We start from the raw sequence: 21565 nt of genomic DNA, 5'->3' as shown, positions 1-21565 counted from the left end.
AATTAATTTTGTTGGGAGAATTTGATAGTGCATCTCAACAAAACAATACTTAGAGTTAAAAAAAATTCTTTATTTAATTTTAACTACTACCCAACTGCTCAGGAACTTGGGAAGTGATTACTACAAAGGCAGAATGTCTGTGACTCTTTCCTTCATAAGTAAATATGGGATGTGCTTATAGTGTAGGATGACATGCCTACACTACTGTGCACTGCGTGAACACTCAGATTCACCCACTGCAGTTCTCTTTTGAAAACAGTCTCTTTTGAAAAGACTGAAACCTTTGTGTGATAAACATGATATTATGTCAGTTGGCCTTCATTTGGCATTGTTTACATCTTAAATCCTCTTCTCTTCTAGTTTGCCTGATGCCATTAAAGAGGTTCATCATTCTGTCACACTGCATTGTTTCCATGATATCAAAGTAACATTTCAATTTAGTAACTAACTTTTAAAAATCTTATTCCATGAAAATGACTTTCGTTGCAAAATTGATCCACAAAAGAGAAATTTTGTCTTTCTAACTGGCAGAAGAATTCAACATGAGAGCCACAGCAAATGTGGAGTGATCATTACCACCTGACATTAGCTCCAGACAAACTGGGCAGAGGAAGGTATGGAGGCTATTGCAGCAGAACACTTATACCAGTGGGCTGTGCTGGTACCACTGTCCATCCAGTTCTGTAAACAGAAACCTAGGTGTTACCCTTGACACCTCTTGTTCTCATCCCACCATGTCTTAACCTATCAACAAGGTCTATTAATTTTACTTCCTAAATTTCTCTTCAGTCCATTCTGTTCTCTCCACCTTTTTCACCACTATCCTTGTCCAAGCCACCATGATCTCTTTCCTGGAAGACAACAGTCACTCCCAGCAAGACCTTTCCCTTTCATTCTAGCTACCTCTAGTTCTTTCTCCAGTCTGCCAGCTACAGTGTGGTTTTCAAAATGCAGATTGTATTCTTGACCCTTACCCAGTCTCCTTTGACAACCCATGTGATGGTTTGTTTTGCCTTTTTTCTCTTTGTCTTAAGACCTGTAATGTATACAAGGCCTTCGGAGATGTTCTCTTCCTTCTCCCACTGCTTGGCCTTTCCTGGTCCCTCTGCTTGGAGTGCTGTCTTCTCTGCACACCTCCACGGTCTTCACCGCACTAACTTCTACTATCCTTCAGATGTAAGACCTACCTCCCTTTTCTAGTACTTATCACAGTTGTAATTTAAATTTGGATTAATGTTCATTTGGAACTCTTAGCCCTATGAGGGCAGGAAACGTGTCTGTTTTAGCTCCATTGTATTTCTGTCAATGACTGAATGAATATTTTTAGGTGACATTATACAACATAAACATTTTAAAATACAAATCTATGTTTCAACATAAATTCTCTAGACTCTTGCCTGACAGTTGAAGAATACCATCCCCCAAACATTTCACAATGCAGACACATTTCAAGGAAGGGATGCTCTGTAATGTATATAAGTTAGGTATAAGACTTTGACCTAGGCTATCTGTCCTTGGGCAGACCAAGATACCATAGTGTATCAAGGCCTGGCACCAGAGCCATATAGTGTTTTTCATTCTTCTTCTTTTTTTTAACCTATACTCAATGTACATTATCTGAAGTATTTCAGGGAGATTTTAGAAGCTTTTTATTTTATATGAAGGTACCAGATATGCAAGTTTGGGTTCTACAGTGAGGCATAGTTGGGAGTATCAGCATGTTTTGGCAAGGTGACTTGAGGTACATTGAAAAAAGGTTTTCCGTATCTAATGGGATGGCCAGAGGTGCTTCAGCAATTCTCATCAGTAGAGACTGGTATATATGTGTGTGTGTGCATATATACATATGAAATACTTAAAGACTACTAAAGAGTACAGCAAATCATATTAAAAGCACCTGTATATCCAACCCCAAGCTTTGTTAAATTTTAACATTTATAAGTCATTTAAAAAAAATATTACAGAAACATGAAGCCCCATGTGTATCCCTCCCTGATCTCATTCCCCTTCCTCCAACATGAGGTAACTACACCTTGAAACTGTTATCATTCCCAGACTGGCTTTATATTTTGAGATACATCTGTGTATCCATAAACAACATATATTTTTACATGTTTATAAAATTAATATAAATGTGGTCATGCAATTTCAGTCTTTTTGTGACTTACTTTTGCTCAACATTGTGTTTAAGATTTATATATATTGATACATTATAGCCCGTATTTTTTGTTATATAGGATCCCATTGTACTAATATCATAATCTGGTTATCCCGTCTCTGTTAATAGAATTTAGAGTCTTTTCACTATTGCAGACAACGCACAACAAATATATCTCCTTGTGTACATCTGTGGAAGACTCTTGAGGGCAGCTTTTCTCAACTAAGGGCATCAAGCCCTAATGCTCTAAGGTATTGTGTTCAATGAATTAACTACTCCTTTGGGTGTCTAGAGCGACGTGTGTGTTATCCTTGAGAGTACTGAGAAAAATGGTGACTCAAATAATTTTGTGTAGGTTTTAATTTACCTGCAGAAGACTCCACTGAGAAAGGCTACCATAGAGTGTATATATAGATGTGGAATTGCTGGGTTCAAGGAAAAGTGTATGTAGTAGAAATATTAGCATCCACCAGAACTGTTCTTTCCTTCTTCCACTGTTAAGAAGTTGTAGATGGCTCATAGCTGTCCAGCTGAGGATTGCATTTCAGTTTCCCTTCCAGATGTGCCCATATGACTAAACTGTCCCCAGTGAAATGTGAATGGAAACTGTCCATATCCTTTTCCTATTTCCCTATTGGGTTATTTGCCATTTCTTGTTGAGTTATAGAAATTATTTGTAATTTGGTATTTAAAAACTTTGTCAATTATAACTTGTAGCTTATCTTCTCACTTTACGGCATCTTTTACACAAGTTCGCATTTTAATATAATAAATGTATCAATCTTTCCTTTTCTTTGTTTTTGTATCTTGTTTATGAAGTTCTTCTCTACCCCAAGTTCATAAAGATATTTCACATTTTCTTCTTAATGTGTTAAAGTTTTCCCTTTCACAGATAGACCTTTGATCTGTCTGAAATTGATTTTTCTGTGTGGTATGAAGCAGTAATCCCTGAGTTTTAAAAAATACGGATAACTAATTGCCGCACCACTATTTATCAAATCTTTTTCCTTTCCCCACTGATTTGTAATGTTTTCTCTGTCACGAATCAAGCATAGAAACTACATGGTCTGTTTGACTTATACAAACCAATACATTGGTTGATTTATTCATTCTTGTGTAGAAACACTGTATTAATTACCTCAGCTTTGATACATTAGTGTCAAACATGGACAAGTCATGTTATCCTCATATATATATATATATGTATATGAAATGGGTAATCATAATACTTACACAGGGTTGTTAAGGAGATTAAGAGAAACAGTAATTGTATGTAAAGCACCAGATAGAGTAGGTAGGCACTCAGCGGAGAGTGGTTATGTTATGATCATGTTGAGGGTACAGAGGAAACACAGAGAACTAAAGTGATTAATTTCTTTGGGAACCTCAGTTTAATTTATAAAAGGGAAGAGTTGGCATATCGTTTCTAAGGCTCCTTTCATTCTAAAAACTGTGATAGATACCGGGCAACACAACATTACCTAATGGGTAGTGGGATATCGGCGTAGAAAGCTGGGTCGAATTCTGAGTAAGCAATCGTAATTGTTAAGTGCCACAACAGATGTGGGGCTGGTTGGTGGCAAGGACACAGAGGCTATTATGACCTTCACGGTGTTTTCTAACTATAAACGGCCGCACACCGTCGCGACCCCGTTGCCTAAAAACACTGGGCTGATCGCTCACAGGGCTACAGTCAACCCTCCCGGCTCTCCACTGGGGCACACGGCCTCGTGGAAGATTCCAGATGGGCTCGCGGAGGTTCTGGGAAGGATGGTGCAGAGCCAGGAGCGCGCTGGAAAGGAGGAGCAGCCTGCACCGCCTCCAGGGCTTCTACGGGCTTCTGGGAAATGGAGTCCTTTGCCGGGCGTGGAGCCTCTGGCTCCTGGAAGAGGGACTACATTTCCCTTCAGCCTTGGGCAGTCTTTGTGCCACACGCCTGCGCAGTGTGGCGGCCAATGCCGCTATAAAGGCTTGTTTTGCTGCGGGGCTGATGCTCGGGAGCGTGGTCGAGTGGCCGGTGCGGCTGTTTTGCAGCCGGGCCGCAGGTAGGTGGCGGCTACCTTCGGACCGTTTCCTTCTCCCTCGGCTGCCGCGGGGATCTCCCCGTGTGTTTCCTCCGGGGCTGGCGGGTTGTGATCCGAAATACGAGCAGTTCAGGACAAGCCAGGACCAGAGAAACGGGGCCTGGCCTCCCTCTCGTCGGCCGCCGCGCTCTCCTCGGAACGCGACCTCTGAGGGCTCGCGGTGAGGTCCTGGCGTGGGAAGGCAGGTAGGGTGGGATGAATGGTCGGGGTACTGGCGACATTCGCGGCTGCAGCCACCAGGGGGAGCTGCTCCCGCGGCCCGTGGGTGTGGGTTTCTATCACTCGCCAGGCCTGAGCTGGCGGTGGGAACGCCCTAGGGCATCCCCAGGGCGGGGCCGGGGCATCCCAGGCGAAGCTGGCCCGAGAGGAGCCCCCATCCTCAAGGTTGTGGGGAGGGCGGCCTGGGGCAACCCCCCCCCCCTCAAGCCGCACACCGGAGATTTTTAGCTGCCAGCGACTTTGGAAGTCATCCTTTCGGTTTTTTTTGCAAATGGGTAAAATGAGGTTCGTGACAAGTACGTAGAGCAAACCCTGGTCAGAGCCAGGCATGAAACGCAGATCTCTCTACTGTCATCAGTGCCCTTTTCACTTCCACCATCACCCAGAGCTGCACGTTGCTCTGTATTTATTATGCAGGGGTCATTTGGTTTCTGCACAGACATGGAGAGGCAGGAGGCAGATGGGCACAGGAATGAGTGGCAATGTTTCAGGTTTTGAAGGAAGAGATGGGTAGGTTATACTGGGGTCTCTAGCATAAGTGAAAGGTGCAGAAAGTTGGAGATGCAACAAGTGGATTATAGGAGGGTGGTAAATATGTAATCTTTTAGCTTCAAGTTATCTTGTGCAGCTTCAGAGCCTGGAATGAGATTCCTGAGGTGTTGGAGACTTAAGGAATGTAGTAAAGGCAATTTGGAAACACCAGTCTAGCTAGTTACGGTTCCTTTAATCGTGTGCAGCCCCCCTCCCCCAGTGCAGCTTCCTCTGCATCGTTGTGCAGGGAGAATGCCTACACTTTTGTCCCTGGAAGGAGAGTCTTGATAAAAAAGGCAGCTGACCAGTGGCCTCACTGTTGATTTTTGAGTATGGGTACTTCTTTGAAGAGGGGTGGTGGTGGTCTTACAGTTTCCTTTTTCTGCTAGTGTCATTGTACAGCTCTGGCTCAAACATAAACAAAAATCTCTTCCCTTTTTTCTCTCTTGATAGCTGAGGCAAGTTAGCATTTAAAAAATACTTTTTAACAACTTTAAGGGTGAACAGAAGAAAATAGGGAAATACAAACAGTATCAAAGTCTAGCCTAGTGATCTTAATTGCTTTTTCCAGATTTGGGCCTTGTTTTTTTCCAAAACCTATGAGGCTTCCTAGGTCTTGGCTGGCTTTTGTGTGTGGTGCCCTGCCTTATATTCCTGGTACACGGATGATGGATAACCTTATGTTCAAGGCCAAGAGATAGTAACTTTGTGCCACTGTAGGCCTGCCTGCTCTTCATAGCCATGCTGCTTTCCCCAGGAAATTAAAGAAGCAGGAGTGTTGAAGGTAATGGAAAACTGTTGCCCACACCCTTCAGACGCAGAATAATTTGAAATAAAGTGGTTAAAAGAAACCTTGGTTGTCAACGGTTCTTAGATAATTGAGGTGATCTTTATGTTCTTAACGTGGCATTTGGTATTATGAATGAGTTACTTTGGCCTCCTCTCTTTCAAACTTCCTCCCCTCCTGCCTTTTTTCAAAGTAGGACTAACCTTTTCAGCTGCCAGATAATCAGGTAGGCTAGCAAACCTTTGAAGAGGAGGGTTGGCCTTCTGTGATCCCTGTAACAAGAAGGATTTCCCTGATCTGCAGCTGCAGGTCAACACCAGGGACACTGGCAGGAGCCAGGTCTATTTATTGTTTAAGGTTAATGAGGTCTCAGTGACATGATTGCTGTGCTCATGGTTGTGAGCTGGTGTTCTTTCTGCAGCAGTTCGTCATTGGACAAGGTGACTTTTTTTTTTTTAAGATAAGCAACTTCGCAATATCAACCCAGGGTATTTGAACCGGACCTCTGAAAGGCAAGAAAATCAAGCTTTCTTTGGGCTGGAAACGTCTCTGTAGAGCAGATTTAGTCTTTTTTTAAATTAGAGGATTAGTATGGGTTCTCCTTTTTTCTGATGCCTTAAAAAGTGAATTGTAGCTATTAGCATTTTGTCTGCAAAGTAGTACTTTTAAGTCACAGTGGTAGTTACAAATTTATGGAATCCAAAAGGCAAAGTAGCTATACTTAAATTTCTAGTGAAGCTGGTATAAAGGGTGTTTTTTCAGTTCGTATCTGGGAAGCTTTGAACCCAGCTTAGAGTGGAGGGAACATTTTAGAGAGGAATGTATATGTTTTATTTTTTTCAAAAGTAACCAGTGTTCATACAGGATGTTGACAGAGTTAGCTAGGCAAACAAGGATTTAGACAGTGTTTCAGGCAGAAACTAGGTAAGACTTAATAGGACAGGTTGGGGAATTTGTTTTCTTATTGTTTTTTTAATAACAGCTTTACTGAGATATAATTTATATACCATAAAATTCACACCTTTTAAGTTTATACCTCAGCATTTGGTGAGTATTTTCACGGAATTGTGCAGCCACCACCACTATCTAATTTTAGGACAATCTCAAAGTTAAGATACAATGTTGTTTTGTATCTTAGCCCTGTAACTTCATGGAACTTTAAAATAACATCAGCTAACCCATTACCTAATTATAAAAATGCAGAGATGGGCTGTATCATTGGTTGAGTAGGTGTTTTGTAAGACTTCATTAGTAAAATTCAATAGGAGAAATGACACCTGTTTTTGAACTGTGGAGTTTGTAATGCTTGAAACAAATTTCAGTTGTTTCCAAAGAGTCTTAAATTATTTTTTAATTTTAGACATATCTAAATGCTGTATACCTTGGGTTTGAACTTTGTTGAAGAGTGTCTCTTGAAGCAAGTGTCTCTTTACTAGTATGTTCATTTTCTCTAATCTTTTGTCCCCCCTTAGAGGTGGGAGGAGATAATTTTTGTTGATTCTATTGCACATATTTTTTCCTTTAAAAAATGAAATGGTACTTGAAAATTTTTTGAAAAATTGTTTTTATAGATATAACAGTGGAAAATTTTAATGCTCTTGCCCTTTTTTCTGTTTTAAAGCATTGTGCATATGGTTAAGCACAATTTAAGAAGTATCTGTCCATGATGAATTTTTAATTTCAGAAATTCTCAAGTGCAACCAAGAGTCTGTGAGCCCTGGCACCTTCACTCAGAGAAGATGAAGGATATTGACATAGGAAAAGAGTATATCATCCCCAGTCCTGGGTACAGAAACATGAGGGAGCGAACCAGCACTTCCGGGCAGCACAGAGACCACGAGGACTCCAAGTACGAGAGAACTCGACCGGTCAGTGTTTCCTTTACTCAGTTTCTCTTTTCTTATCTGCTTGTTGTACTAGACCACACCTTCTCTTTTGATAGGATGGGTACTTAAAAAGAAATTTTGTTTTCTTTATTGGCGTTAGGTCATTGTTAGGAATTTATAGTTACTTACGAAGGAGAAGGAGAGGTCGGCTCTCAGCCTCTCCTTGTTTTGCTTTCTCTCTGCCACTTAGACTCCCCTTTGGTGCCTTCTGAAAAGGTTTTGCTTAAAAGAAGGCAACTTATTGGGGTTGGGGACAGGGCTGGGGAGGAAGCAGAGGGAATATGAACCATCAAACTTCATTCATGGACTTAAAATTGTTTTTGCCTCTGCCTCTGCCTCTGCTGTTTGTCTTTAAGATGTGAATCCTTTGGAGAGAGAGACTCATTCAGATTTCAGAGAGTAGCTGGAACAATTCTATTGTTGCAGGATAATCAGAAAGTTTTTCAAGGAAATCCATGAATGTAAAGGAGCCTTTAGATAATAATCTAGTTTTCGCCAAGGGAGATAATGGCTATCATATTAAAGTGGAAGAAATATCTTTCTTATGAGAAAAAAAGTTATTTCTTTCCTTGAATTTCAAGAGTAACTAAGAGGAAAGTATGGGAGTGACTGGGTTTAGGAAGTTGAAGTTTGTGTTCATGTATTTTTTATGTGAAAACTTGGAAAGATCAGCAGTTGACACTGGAGTTTCATTAAATTGACGTTACCTGTCCCTCTTTGCTGTATGAAAGCTGTTGCCTTGTTGATCAACATTCTCTCACTAATGGGTGTTTTCTGTCCCTAGTGTATACTGTACAGTGCTTTCCCATTGAAGCTTCACTTTGGAGAAATATAGACTCAATGTAATCAGTGTCAAATCCTTAAGGAGCCAGAGTTGTAACTTTTTAGTGTCCTTTTGTCTAGACCTTATGTTAATTAAACATTTATTCCCTATCTTCTGAGTGCTAGATACTGTTAGTAGAGAATTTAAGTCTGGAAAAAGTCACAAAGGTAACAGTGGAGCAGGGCTTTGAAGGGTGATTAGGTATAGATGCTTTCAAGCTACTTATGTCATCTGTGCCTATGGGGTTTATGAATAAAACACTGTTGGTGGTAGAACTTAACCCATGGAATCACTGAGGGTTAAATGAGGTAATACATATAAAAGGCTTTGAATGCTGCCTGCCATATAGCCTGCGCTCAATAAATGTTAGCTCTTAAAATTAGTCTAGAACGTAGGATGTCTAAGAGAAAATTCTTTGTGCCATGCTAAGGAGTCTTTTTCTAAGAGCACTGGGGAACTGTTGAAAGTTATTGAGGATAATTTTTTTTCTTTTGAATTTTATTTTTTAGATAATTATAGATCTACATGCAATTGTGAAAAAACAGAGATCCCTTATACACTCTATCCAGCTTCCCCAATGGTAACTTCTTCCATAATTCCAGTACAGTATCTCAACAGAATATTGACATAGATACAATCCATCCACCTTATTAAGACTTTACCAGCTTTACATGCATTCATCTGTGTGTGTGTATTCTCTGCAATTTTTCACATGAGTAGATTTCTGTGACCACCACAGTCACAATACAAAACAGCTCCATTACAAGGATTCCTCATGCTACCCTTTATAGCCACAGTCCCCCACCCCCTCTTCCCCAATCTCTGGCAACCACTGATCTGTTCTTCATCTCTGTAATTTTGTCATTTTAAGAATGCTATATAAATGGAATCATGTAGTATGTAATCTTTTGAGGTTGGCCTTTTTCATTCAGAATAATTCCCCTGTGATCTAACTTAGTATGTGTGTCAATAGTTCTTCTAGATATGATAATATTCCACATTACAGATATACCGTAGTTTAACCATTCACCTTGTGAAGGACATTTGGGTTATTTCTAGTTTGCAGCTATTACAAATAAAGCTGCTTTGAACATTTATGTATAGGATTTTGTATGAATCAGCTCGTTTCTCTGGACAAATGCCCAGGAATACAATTGCTGGGTCATATGGTAAGTGCATGTTTAGTTTTATAAGAAACTTGAATATCTTTCCATAGTGGCTGTACAATTTTACATTCCCACCAACAATGTATGAGTGGTCCAGTTTTTCTGCATTCTTGCCAATATTTGGTGTTATCATTTCTTTTTTATTTTAGCCATTCTGATAGCTGTGTCTGATATCTCACTGCAGTTTTAATTTGTGTTATATAATGGTAATGACATTGAACTGAGAAGGGATTTTTAAGATTTTTATCTTAGCAAGGTAAGTTTGGAGGCAACATGGAAAAAACCTGTATAGGGGTGAGAGACAAAATACAGGGAGCAGTCGGGAGGCTCCTGTGGATAGAAAGAGCTGTGGATAGGAACGACTTGGCCCTGTTGGCTTTACACAGAAAGTGTGAAGTCATAGATGTAGAGGGATAGATCAGTGAGATCCAGATGTCCGTTCTTGAATAATAGGCCAAAGACTTTGGATATTAATTGCTTTAAGTTAAAATTTAAGCAAAAGCAAGAGAAATCTGTTTGATGCTTTGATAAGCTTTGTCATTGTGGAAGTTGTTTTTTTCTTACTGTTTTCAGGCCATAGCCCAAGGGTGACGTGGTTTTCATGAGCACGTCTAAGCTAGGCAAGGAGAAAGGATGGAAAGTAAGCAGAAGTCAACTAAAGTTCACATGCCATTATGACTGCTCACTCTTTTTTTCCCCTTCTCTCAGAAGCAGACCTGGTGGAATTTTCTTTCTACAAGTTAGAATATTCTGTCTGTAGGAAAGGTAACCCAGCAAGTATTCCTGAGGACCAGTGACCTTCATTTAACTGTTTCCTTTAGTTCTGTGTGAGGCTGAGCCTTTAACGTTGGTTGGAGTTTTCATACTTAGTGAAATATTTTGTTGAGCTGAAGTTATATACCAGGGATCAAGGATGTGGGTCTAATTTCTTACCAAGAAATATGATTCTAAGATATATTATTATGAAAGAATTATGGTCTCAGAAAATGTGCAAGTTGTAGAAGATTATAGCAGAAAAAACAGATCAGTCTTAACCCCTCTACCTAGCAACAACTATTATCATAAAGTAGTTTTGTCTGTGAGTTTGATTCTGAAAGCTTTTTTTTTTTTTTTTTTAACAATAAGGGTATGTGAATTTGTCTATGCCCTTGTGTTTTCACAGTCAAGAATATTATCTGTGAATCTACTTGCTGTTAGGGAGGAGCACAGGATGAAGGAGATTAGTATTTGCCGACCCTGCATTATTTTCGTCCATTGGTACTCGGTGACTCAGCAGGTTTTCTGGTCAGCCTGTGATAGGATGAGTAAAAACACCTGCTTTTCTTTTTTATGCAGCCATAAAGCTTTAAAGTGTTTGGTGTGAGAGAGATGGTATGTGGCCTGGAGCCAGGTGCGACAGCGCTGCCACCAGTGCCCAGGCCAGGTGCCTCCCCGCGGAGGGAAACGCGGCTACAGCGCATGGGTCTCCTGAGGCTGGCCTGCTGCTGCATTGACCAGGAACTCATTAGCACGAGGCTGCTGCTGCTTGGCTAGGAAATGCTGCTTATTAAGGGAAATAAATATAGTCTGTTGGCATGAGGTAGAGGAGCTTTCTGTCGAAAGGGAAGAGAAGTGTTGGAACTGGCTTCCTGTTTTTTTAAGCGGCTTTAAATAACTAAGTATTTTGTTAAGATACACAACTTGGACGTTTCGAATGGTGAATGAAAACTTTCAGTGAAATCTTGGTTCTGCTTTTAGGTAGCCTTCTGCTAATGCTTTTCTTTAATATCTCACCAATCTTTCCCTTTCTCTTAATCAAAAATAAAAAGGTCAATGCTCCGGAAGTCTTTGCAATGGTTGAACCTGTCAATATCAAAGTTGCTGACTAATGTGAAGTTAATTTGGTGTACCAAAGTCCACTGATTAGCAGAATTAAGCCTGTCTATCCCTTCCTTCCCCACTGCTCTTTTAGGGAGTTAGCCTGTTTAGATAATTAGATATTACATGTGTTTTCATTATTTAAGATTTTTTTTGAATTAGCTCTTCACAGAATCAACTTTCAGATGAAAACTTCTATTTACCAAAGCAGGTATGGTGTGGAGCACTTAGTTTTTTCAATCTTGTATTCTTATAGCAGAAAAATAGGGAAACTGCCCAAATCTTCCCCTCTGAGTGTGAGAACGGTGTTTACGCCCCCATTGTTAGCAGTCACAGCCTGCTTTGCAGTATAGGGGTCATGTGATGGATCCACTGATGTCTTAGACTCAGCATTTAACATGAACCCACAGAGGATGAGGCACTGAAGGAAGTTTTATTTACAAATTACATTTTGGCTTTTTTTTTCTTTTTAAGCTAAAATGTAAAAAATCTAAAAGGGATTTTGTGAAATGCAAAAGACCAACATTTTACTATCTGAATCAGTGATATCAACCGAGGCTGAATATTCAAATCACTTGGAGAACATTAAGAAAAATATCAAGGCAGAGCCCTATAGCAGACCAGTTAAAGCAGCCTCTAGGGTGGGGCTCAGGATCAGGTTGTTTAAAGCTCCCCTGGTGATTCTTACATGTGGCCAGTGCTGATCTCATGGGATAAAGTCTCTCCCGGCCCCTCAACCGATGGGGCTCCAGGTGTTTCTTATACACCTTCCCACCTCCATGAGTCATTTTCAGTTTAATCCTTTGAAACCTTATCATTGTAATAACAAAATTAATCTCACACCCCAATGTAAGAGGAACTTTGAATAAGTTCCTTAAAATTTAGCTTATGAAACAACTGGAAGTCGTCCATTTGCTGCTGATTATGAGGTAACACTAGATGAGAACTGTGGGAAAATACTCGTTTTACCATGGCAGTGGTGTTGTTATATCCATTGGTTTTATATATTTACCCTTGTGAATTATATTCAGAGCTGATCCACAGCACGAGGGTAACAGCGTAGTTACAGATGAGTGAACTGGTGCACAAGTTAATGTGTAGCTGCTGAGTGGCAGGGCTGAGATTAGCATGCTCCCTGACTTTGAATAGTAGGCTCTTTCTACTGTATTCTGCTTCCTCCCCAAGAAGGTGGTGTTCTAGAATTTTGCTGTCCCTCTTCACTGAAATGGCTGCTATTTGGAAGTTCTTAAGGGAAGAGCTTGAGATGCTTAGGATCATGTTAATAACCTTTGGAGTAAGGATGTGATGACAATCAGAAAAGGAACTGTGCTTTGTAATTTTTTGAACTTGGTGATAGCGAGAGTGGGAAAGCCTGATGTCAGCCAGTTTTAGGAGGGCATCAGCAATTTAATTTCTTTTTTAATTTAAAATGAATTTTAGCTTCTTTTTAATTTCATGTTTAATATTTTGAGTCTCTTGAAACCTGTATCTGTACAACAGCACCCCTTAAAAGTTTGTCTTTCTAGATGTTTGTCATAAAGGCAGCTGCGGGACTGGGACATGAGTGGAAAAGCTTTCACTTGGGCCAGAGGGTTTATAGGAAGAGGCTGCCATTCTGTGTTTGTGTTAAGATCTTGTGAGTTAAGGAGAGGAGAGGAAGAAGATGCTGTAGGATCTGAGGCTTGTCCATTCCGGTTGCACCCCAAATGCTTTGCTTGCTTTGTGGGATGTGCCAAACAGGAGTATTGCAGCCTTTAATCCCCTTGGAGGCTGAGAGGTGCCTCTGCATTGCTGGCTGATTCCTGCCATCTCTGCATTCAGGAACAACTTGGGTAAATCCTCAGCCGCCAAGCTTAGGAAGGCTACCCTGCTGTTGTCCTCCTGTCAGGAAGGAATTGTTTAGTTGGGGGAATAATTTTTGGCCCCTGGTATCTTGTCCCAGGGGCCTCCAAGCTGGGGAAAAGCCCATGTTTGTCCTGTCAGCAGACATTGTTCTCTGGCAGCCTGTTAAAAAGAGATGGGACAAACTCGATAAGCGGTGGCCATGCAGGGTGACAGGTGCACTAAGGGTCACAGATGTGGGGAGAGTGTCAGTGCACATGGAAGAGGGGAAGTCTCTTCCTAAGCTTCTGTTTGCTTATGGATCAGTTGTACCTTGTTCCCCTCACCAGATGGGCACATGTGTGACTGTGTTTGAACCTGACCTTTGAACCATGGCAGAACCTGAATTTCATTGACCCCTTTTATTTAGTTCCTCAGTGTCCCTACCCTGCCCCATCGCCATCACCTTGGTTGCAAAAAAAATGCTCAGTATCTCCTAGCTACATAGTCCTCAGGAAGATACAGATGGCAGTGGCAATTCCCTGTTTAATGTCTTCTCAGCTCCCAGATCAAGCAATATTTTTCCTTTTGGAACAAATGAACTGCTCTGGTGCCTCTCTGTGGCTGTGTCGCCTGGCCATGGAGAGAGCCTTTCAGTCTGCTGTGCCCCTTAAGAGAAATTAGAGGAAACAGGTGCTCTCATGTCATCTCAAGAGAAGTTTAAAAAAGTTATTTATAAGCCAATTCTAAAGCATCATAACAAAAAAAACAAGCAAGCCTCACAAAATACACTCTCTAGATCAGCAAATGTCATGTACTATATTGGCTGTTTGGTTCTCTAGGGCCACCTTAGCACTACTAATATTTGGGGGCCACCACTTGAGAACTCCTGGGCTACACTACCCAACACTGTAGCCCCTAGCTGCATGGAGCTATTATGCATTTGAAATGTGGCTAGTCCAAACTGAGATGTGCTAGATATATAAAATACACACTGGATTTCAAAGACTTAGTACAGGAAAAATGTAAAATATTTTAGTAATAATTTTTTATTGGTTACATGCTTAAAAGATCACAATTTGCATATTATTGGGTTAAATAAAATACATAATTAAAACTAATTTTACCTATTCCTTTTTACCTTTTTAATGTGGCTACTAGAAAACACTTAAATTACATTTGTGGCTTGCACTATGTTTCTTCCGGGCAGCACTGAGCTGGAGAGCTGATCTACTGTAGTTTAGCCAGTAATCTTGTATTTGCAGTAAGCCATTGGATTTAAATTATGTTTTTCTTTGGAAAACTTTCCTTCATAGAGCAATATTATGGGGACAAAGAACATATAAAATTTTATGCATTAACAGTTTGCAGTCCTGAGTACCTGCTAGTTGCATATTTAAATGGATTCCGTGTTCAGGTAGTGTATGTTTGTCTTTCATTTACCTCCTTGTATTAGATTTTATCTCCATTTTTACTCACGTATATATAGTTGTATCTTAAAACTTAATTTATATTTCTCAGTTGTTGACATTAAGTTTAGAGACTGAGAGATAGAAGCTTTTGAACCAATTTAGTAGATTATTTTGGATCTTGATAACTTCTGAATTCTAGAATGTAACTTGTATGAAGGCAATGCTTTTGAGGTATGGCTTCTGTTCGTTCACTCTTGTATCCTTAGCACCTAGAGCAGTGCTTAGGAAGTAGTAGGTCCTCAATAAATACTCATTGACTGAATGGATTAAAAAGTCATATTTTCAATAAAAGCTGGCTCTTCAAAATACTATATTAGTAACCTGGTCACTTCTGTGGCTTTATTCCTCTTCCCCTTAATGCTAATTTCATTCTGTAAAAGTTTCCCATTTGTATTTAAACCTATCTATCTTGCCTTTGTTAAGCTTTTGGCTTTGAGGGGGAATGGAGACTGTCTCCCTTCCGCTGCTCAGCTAAATACCCTTTTTAATTCTCTTCTATCTATTTCAAAATTTTATTGTAGCTTTTTGGGTAAATCCCAGTGGATTAATGTATGGTATGAAACTTAGATCTTAATTCATCTCTGATCTATTATTTGTTCGTCTCAACAATAGATGCTGAATCATGTTACCCTACCTTGTCATGCTATTTATATTGCATATCGTAAACCTCAATAGCTTGAATATATTAAATCTTTTTCTTGATTCATTTCCATTTTTAATCCATTCAACTTTAGAATGTTGATGACTCACTTTACAGAATGTTAGTATGGTAGGATAAATTTATTTTTACCTTTAAACAGACATAACTTTTTTTCCCTGGCATGTTTGGCCAGATAGTTTTTTTAGATAGCCAGATAGGAAGAGAAGTTATGCACCCAAACAAACAGTTACAATATGAGATATCTGTGTAGTTCCTGGCAGGGTAGTATGCAGGTGCTATTATTTGTTTAAATATCAGTCTGTTATGTATCTGTCTTTTAGCATCTGCTCATCTTTGGTTAAAAAACAATCAGGAAGTGTATTTTTGCAATTAAGTAGTTTATTTTGTGCTTGTGACTTTGACTTGGAAACTAATCGTTTGCTTATCATGAGGTTAGTTAGGAGAGTCAGAATTAAGAGTCATAGTTTATTTAATGTGATACTGATCCTGGGGAAGAGAGGAGAGCTGTCTCTAAAGATAGATCTGAGGTCATCTTGTACAGTGATGACTCATTTGCTTGTTTTTTCTTTGAAAGGCATATAGCTCAGGGATTAAGAGCTTGAATTCAAATCTCTGCTACTACTTAACAGCTAAGTGCCTCAGTTTCTTCAGCTGTAAAATGGGGAAAATAGTCCCTACCTCATAGGGTTGTTAGGAGGATTAAATGAGTATCAGGAAAGCATTGAAATGGATAAACAAGTTTACGCATTAACAGTTTGCAGTCCTGAGTACCTGCTAGTTGCATATTTAAATGGATTCTGTGTTCAAATAGTGTTAACGTTCTTGTATTAGATTTTATCTCCATTTTTACTCACGTATATATAGTTGTATCTTAAAACTTAATTTATATTGCACAGTATAGCATGGAGAAGACAAGTAGTGGCTCTGTAGCATCTTACTATGCTGATGGACAGTGACTACAATGGGATGTTGGGGGGAACTTAATAATATGGGTGAATGTTGAAATCACAATGTTGCTCATGTGAAACCTTCATAAAATTGTATATCAATGATACCTTAATAAATAAATAAATAAATAAATAAATAAAAAGAAAACAATGCCTGGCACATAGTAAATGCTACCTTGGTTTGTTATAAATTTTCCCAAACTTTTTGTCACCTTCAAGTTAGCAGTTTGCCTTTATGATACATGCTACTCATGAGATCTGGCTGTAAACAAGGAAGATTACCCTAGCTTCCTCTGTTTCTTGCTAATGTCCCGAGGTAGGTAGAATACAGACAGCCCCAAGTCAACAAAATAGAACTCAAAGTACTAAAGCTAATAGCAGTTCTTGTTGGGGAAGGTCTTTGAGAGGGTGTGACCATTAGTTGACTCGAGCTGGACCTGGGCAATGGGAGGCTCTTCATCCCCTCCTCTCTCCTTGGAATGTGGGTTCTGCTTGACTTCTGATTTCTCAGAAGCTGCCCTGAGGACACAGCCTTCAGTTAGTAATGTGGTATTGAGGCCATGTGGCTGGAATACATGACTGGGCCCAATTAAGACTTCTGTAAAGATTGTTAAGATTTGGAGTGCAAGTGCAGAGATCTACTTGATTCACAGCCACCCAAGACTAGCTTACTTACTCATAAGAAAGCTCTCTTGCTTACTGAACTTGCCACCTAACATTCTGAAGCAGTCTGCCTCTTTTCTGTCTTTCCCTGCCCACGTGTACAGAGACCAGTTTGTGAACCAGCAATTGGCGAACCAGCCAGGAGTCCAAAGAAATAGGCCCTGGGAAAGAGGCATTTTTGGGGTGGGATATCCTCTTTTGGCCACTGATGTCTACATGGGGAGGGGTGGCCTGTGTGCCAGATGCTTGTGGACTACTGTGAGTACGGAGATGTCCCTCAAACACCAGCTGCTCTAATGTATTTGTTTCAGGAACTGTGCAAAGCACACTGCAGTGGGGAGGGGAAAGGAATGGCTGCCACAGTGAGCCTGGCCTCTACTGTGAGCAGCTTGGCTGGGCACCACCGATGCCCAACTAGAGGCTGAAACTCAAGTTAGAAAGTTGGAAGAAGAGCTGAGGTTAGAGAAGGATGTGCAAGTGTCCAGACTCTGCTAGCTTTGGGGTTGACAGTCAAGGTGAGAGAGCAGGGTAATAAATTGGAGACTTTAGTGTGCCATTTTGCAAAGCTAGGAGGAACAAGATGCCATGGATTAACGTCCTAATCAAGCTTGTGACAAAGCCTGACTAGGACCCTAAGAGGTGAGATTTCTGGAAAATTGATGAGAATGAAGAGGAGGATATTGTGATGACTAATGAGAAAATGGATGAAATGCCCCACACTGTCCAACCCCTACTAGAGAGGGAAAATTTAAATAGCAATTAACCAAAGAACTCCTAAGAGAAAGCTTACATTTTTTCTCTGTCCCTTGAGGTTGTAAATCTTATCATGTCTTTGAAATATAGACACCCCAGGAGATAACCAAAACACTGCCCACAGAGACTGAAGGAAAAAAGAGGGAAGGCTTTTTAAAGTATAGACTGCTATAGAAGCTCCCTTCCCTTGCCCTAAAAAGCTTTAGCTGTGTGAGTTGTAGCTTATTCCTGTCTAAAGTTTTGGAATGAAAGCTATGGTGTTTCTGTTTCTGTCTGTCTGTATGTTTAGGTAATTCTGCAGATATATGTTATGTATATGTGATGTTTTTTTACTTCTAGAGGGTGAGTTAGAGTTATTTGGTAAAAGACCTCTGTTTAATTGTCTCAAAGAAAAATAAGTTTTGATATCAGTAATGTACTTATGTAAAACTGAAAATTTTCTTTATCTGCTAAAGCACAAAGTATTCTTGGACTATTCGTCTGTTCTTGATTGGATTGTGAAAGGTTTTTCTTTATCTTTTAAGTAATTTGCCTAGAAAACAAAGATTCTATGTTTTATCAAAATAATTTCCTGTGCTTTATGTCATCTTTATTAAGTCTTTGATTACTTAAGAAAACTGAGTCTTCTCTATTAAAAAAGCTAAGGTGTTTTACAACACTGTATTTGCCTTGGAATTGTCACTTTGGCTAAGTGGATAACCAAGTATTGTTTTACAGTAACATATGATCTGTTTAATCAAGTGTTTTAAACCATTTGATGTTTTTGACAAGCTGCTTAAAAATAAAATTCTAATGAAGTCTTGTTGACCTTGAACTAATTTGGGGATTTTCCACAGGCCCCCTGGAACATCTCAAAGGATGTGTTCTCTCTTCTTGTGAAGAGAAGATGTTGAATTAATAAGGGCTTATTTGGTATGTTAAATTTCATGGGAAGCATTGTGAAATAAGAAGTGTTGCCAGGCTGGTCCTGACCTCTCAGGTGGCTTGCACTCTCTTCAGAGTGTACTTCAGCCTTGCTAAATAAAACTTCTAGCCCCACCAAAAGAGTGTTGCTAAACTTTCTTTAGGTTGTTCCAGAAAGTGTATGAAAATTCCTAAAAGTCTGATAATGTCCTAGTATGATGTGATCAGTCAGAATTCTGATTACTATTTTTTCAAGGGTGTTACTGAAATAACCAAATTCCCTTGTCAATTGCATTATAATGAACCTCCATCAGATCTTTAATCAAGGCCATTTTTAAGTACTGTGTCACTTACAGATAGTTACTGAGTAACTGTTTTACTCAGATGCTTTTGCAAGTGTTCCAGCCAAAGTGCTTCATCTTCAAGGAGGTTCATGGAAAAGACCCTTTGACAAGTACAGATTTCTGAAAACGAAAATCCATTTGCCTTCATGTGGGAGGGGTAATAATGGACCTTTCAAGTGATTTCAACCCACAGAGCCCCACAATATGTCATGAGATGGTAGCTTGAGTCTTGCCCCTCTTCTCCTTCACCTATCAGTAAAACAGGCCCATTACTTTGATGATAAGACATTAATATGTGAATACTTGCCTCTGCTGTACGACACTCTGCAGGTTTTGCTGGAACATCTGCAAGGGAGAAGATGGGAAAGTGCACCCACTGAAAAGGCCCAGGCACTGCTGTAAAATTTTTGGGAGTCATTTGGTTAGGTAAGATAGGCATTGTCCCAGAAGCTGTGATTGATAAGGTGCAAGGCTCTCCAGTCTAAGAGTGTGAAAGAGATGCAAGCCTTTGTAGGGATTGGTGGGTTTTGGAGGACTTTTATTCCCCATCTAGCACAGTATGTCCATCCCTTAACGATTCCTGGCACAGAAAGGAGGGACTGGGGATCAGAGCAGCAAGTCACCTTTTGAGAAGGAAAAGTACTAGTGGGGCAGATTAAATTTCTGGGCATCTTCCAAGCAGGGCTGCCATTTGAGTTAGATGTGTCTGTGACTGTTGAAGATATGGATCACAGACAACAGAAAGAGAGACAATCCCTAGGATTTTGGTCTCAGCTCTGGAAGGGGGCAGAAACCCACTATAGCAACAGAGAAACACACAGAGCAATAGCGTCTAGCAGTATACACAGCACTCCTCCAAGTAGAGCTTCTTACACAGCAGCTAGTGCAGCAACAGTGGGATGAGCTCAGAGCGGTTTGGCTGGTGATCACTCATGAGCCCTGATCATTAACCCTTTGCACTCACATTTGGGCTGTTCCAAAAGTGATTAACCCTGTGGCTTGGACAATGGGAAGCCGAGGGGTGGATGATCATGAGTGGGCCCTTATGGGGTCAGGATGTGTGGGGGGACATTTGGGTTCATCTGCAAGAACCTGAGACAGTCCTCACTGTCTTCAATGTTTTGGATTATAAGGCACTGAGACCCCCTGGCGATCAAGAAGCTGATGCCCTAGCTCAGGTATGGCCCTAGCACTGACCCTTCAGTAGATAATAGCAGATTAGGTGCATAGGAAGAATAGCCACTACTGCACCCAGATGGGATAGCATATTGCCAGGGATGCTGGACTGCCCTTGAAATACAGAGACTTGATTAATGTAGTAACACATGTCCTGTGTGTCTAAACAATGCTTAAGACAACTGCCAAAGGCGTTTGGGGGGTATCCACATGAGTTCCCAAGTGGTGAGGGGTTGGAAAATTGATTATACTGGCTCCCTTCCCCCAATTGAGGGTTTTAAATATGCTTTCATTTGTGTGGACGCTGTGTCTGGCCTACCCCAAGCTTTCCCCTGTCTCCAAGAAAGCCAGGCTGCCACTGTTAGGAGATTAGGGAAGCTGAGTACCATGTGTAGACACCCTCATCAACTAGACAGTGACTGGAGGGCTGGTAAAAAGGAAAATGAAATCTTAAATTACTAACACATTGGATTACTTACAGGTAAAAACACCTTGGTTGGGTGTATTAAAGTACTATTCCAGGCTTTAATATATTTAAATAATAAGTTAGTTGGGCTTATTGCCCTGCATGCCAGACTGGGGACCCCTTCTGAGGTACCCAGTGCCATGATGTGGAAGTCATGGGAAATTTCTGCTGACCTGATTCTTAACCATGGATCATTGTGCTGTGCTGCGTGAGAACGCCAAGCCCCAGTATGCCTGAGAGAGGCATCATTACTGGAACTTGCAAAGGGATTTCCCACTGGACTGGGGAGTTACTTCATACCCCTGAGTGAGGAGAACTATTCAGTCTGCATTGGGATCCCTTTGTCCTTCTGTGAGCTGGATCTGTTGAAACGTACTATACCTGGAATGGAACACATACCATTGTAAGAGGGGAGAAGGGGGGATCTTGGTCTTGCATATCCACCCCCTCTACCCAATCCATCCCCTCATGCCTGACAGTGCTGCCTTTCCTGGCCAACATATATGGTGTACACAACTAGTCAAGTTCCTAAAGCTGCCAACCTCCCTCTCTAAAAGGCCAGTTGGGTATGTTTTATTTTCCCCTGGTATGACCGTTTAGCCACCATTTTTCTCTCCATCAGGCTGAAGGGTGTTATAGAAATAATAGTCAACAAAGCCTATCTTTATGGAACACTAGAATGATCTCTAATGAGAAAAACTATTCTCCAAAATAGGGTGGTCTTGGGTATTATTACTGCCTCACAAGGAGACACTTAAGCCATTATCCAAACAGAATGCTGTATGTTCATACCAGATGAGACTGCTAATCTGTCATTCATATTACTATATATTAAAGCAGCTGACACA

The 21565-nt window shown here is 40.5% G+C and overlaps 1 protein-coding gene across 5 annotated transcripts in view; it reads left to right on the top strand.

Moving 5' to 3' along the window:
* The first annotated feature begins 4090 nt into the window (after positions 1-4090).
* The window catches only part of ABCC5 (ATP binding cassette subfamily C member 5), an 81427-nt gene continuing 63952 nt past the window's right edge, over positions 4091-21565 (top strand). For 4 of the 5 annotated variants that reach the window (XM_036875146.2, XM_036875150.2, XM_036875149.2 and 1 more), the window contains exons 1-2: positions 4091-4203; positions 7464-7647. In XM_036875146.2, the coding sequence (XP_036731041.1) occupies positions 7519-7647 (129 nt within the window). In that variant the 5' untranslated portion in view covers positions 4091-4203; positions 7464-7518. Of the gene's footprint in view, positions 4204-7139; positions 7215-7463; positions 7648-21565 lie in introns of all 5 variants that reach the window. The other variant, XM_036875147.2, reaches the window with a different exon arrangement.

The sequence above is a fragment of the Manis pentadactyla genome, chromosome 1 (genome assembly GCF_030020395.1).
Source record: "Manis pentadactyla isolate mManPen7 chromosome 1, mManPen7.hap1, whole genome shotgun sequence".
Lineage (NCBI taxonomy): Eukaryota > Metazoa > Chordata > Mammalia > Pholidota > Manidae > Manis > Manis pentadactyla.
Note: the sequence above shows the minus strand (reverse complement) of the source record. Positions and strands in the feature narration are given on the sequence as shown.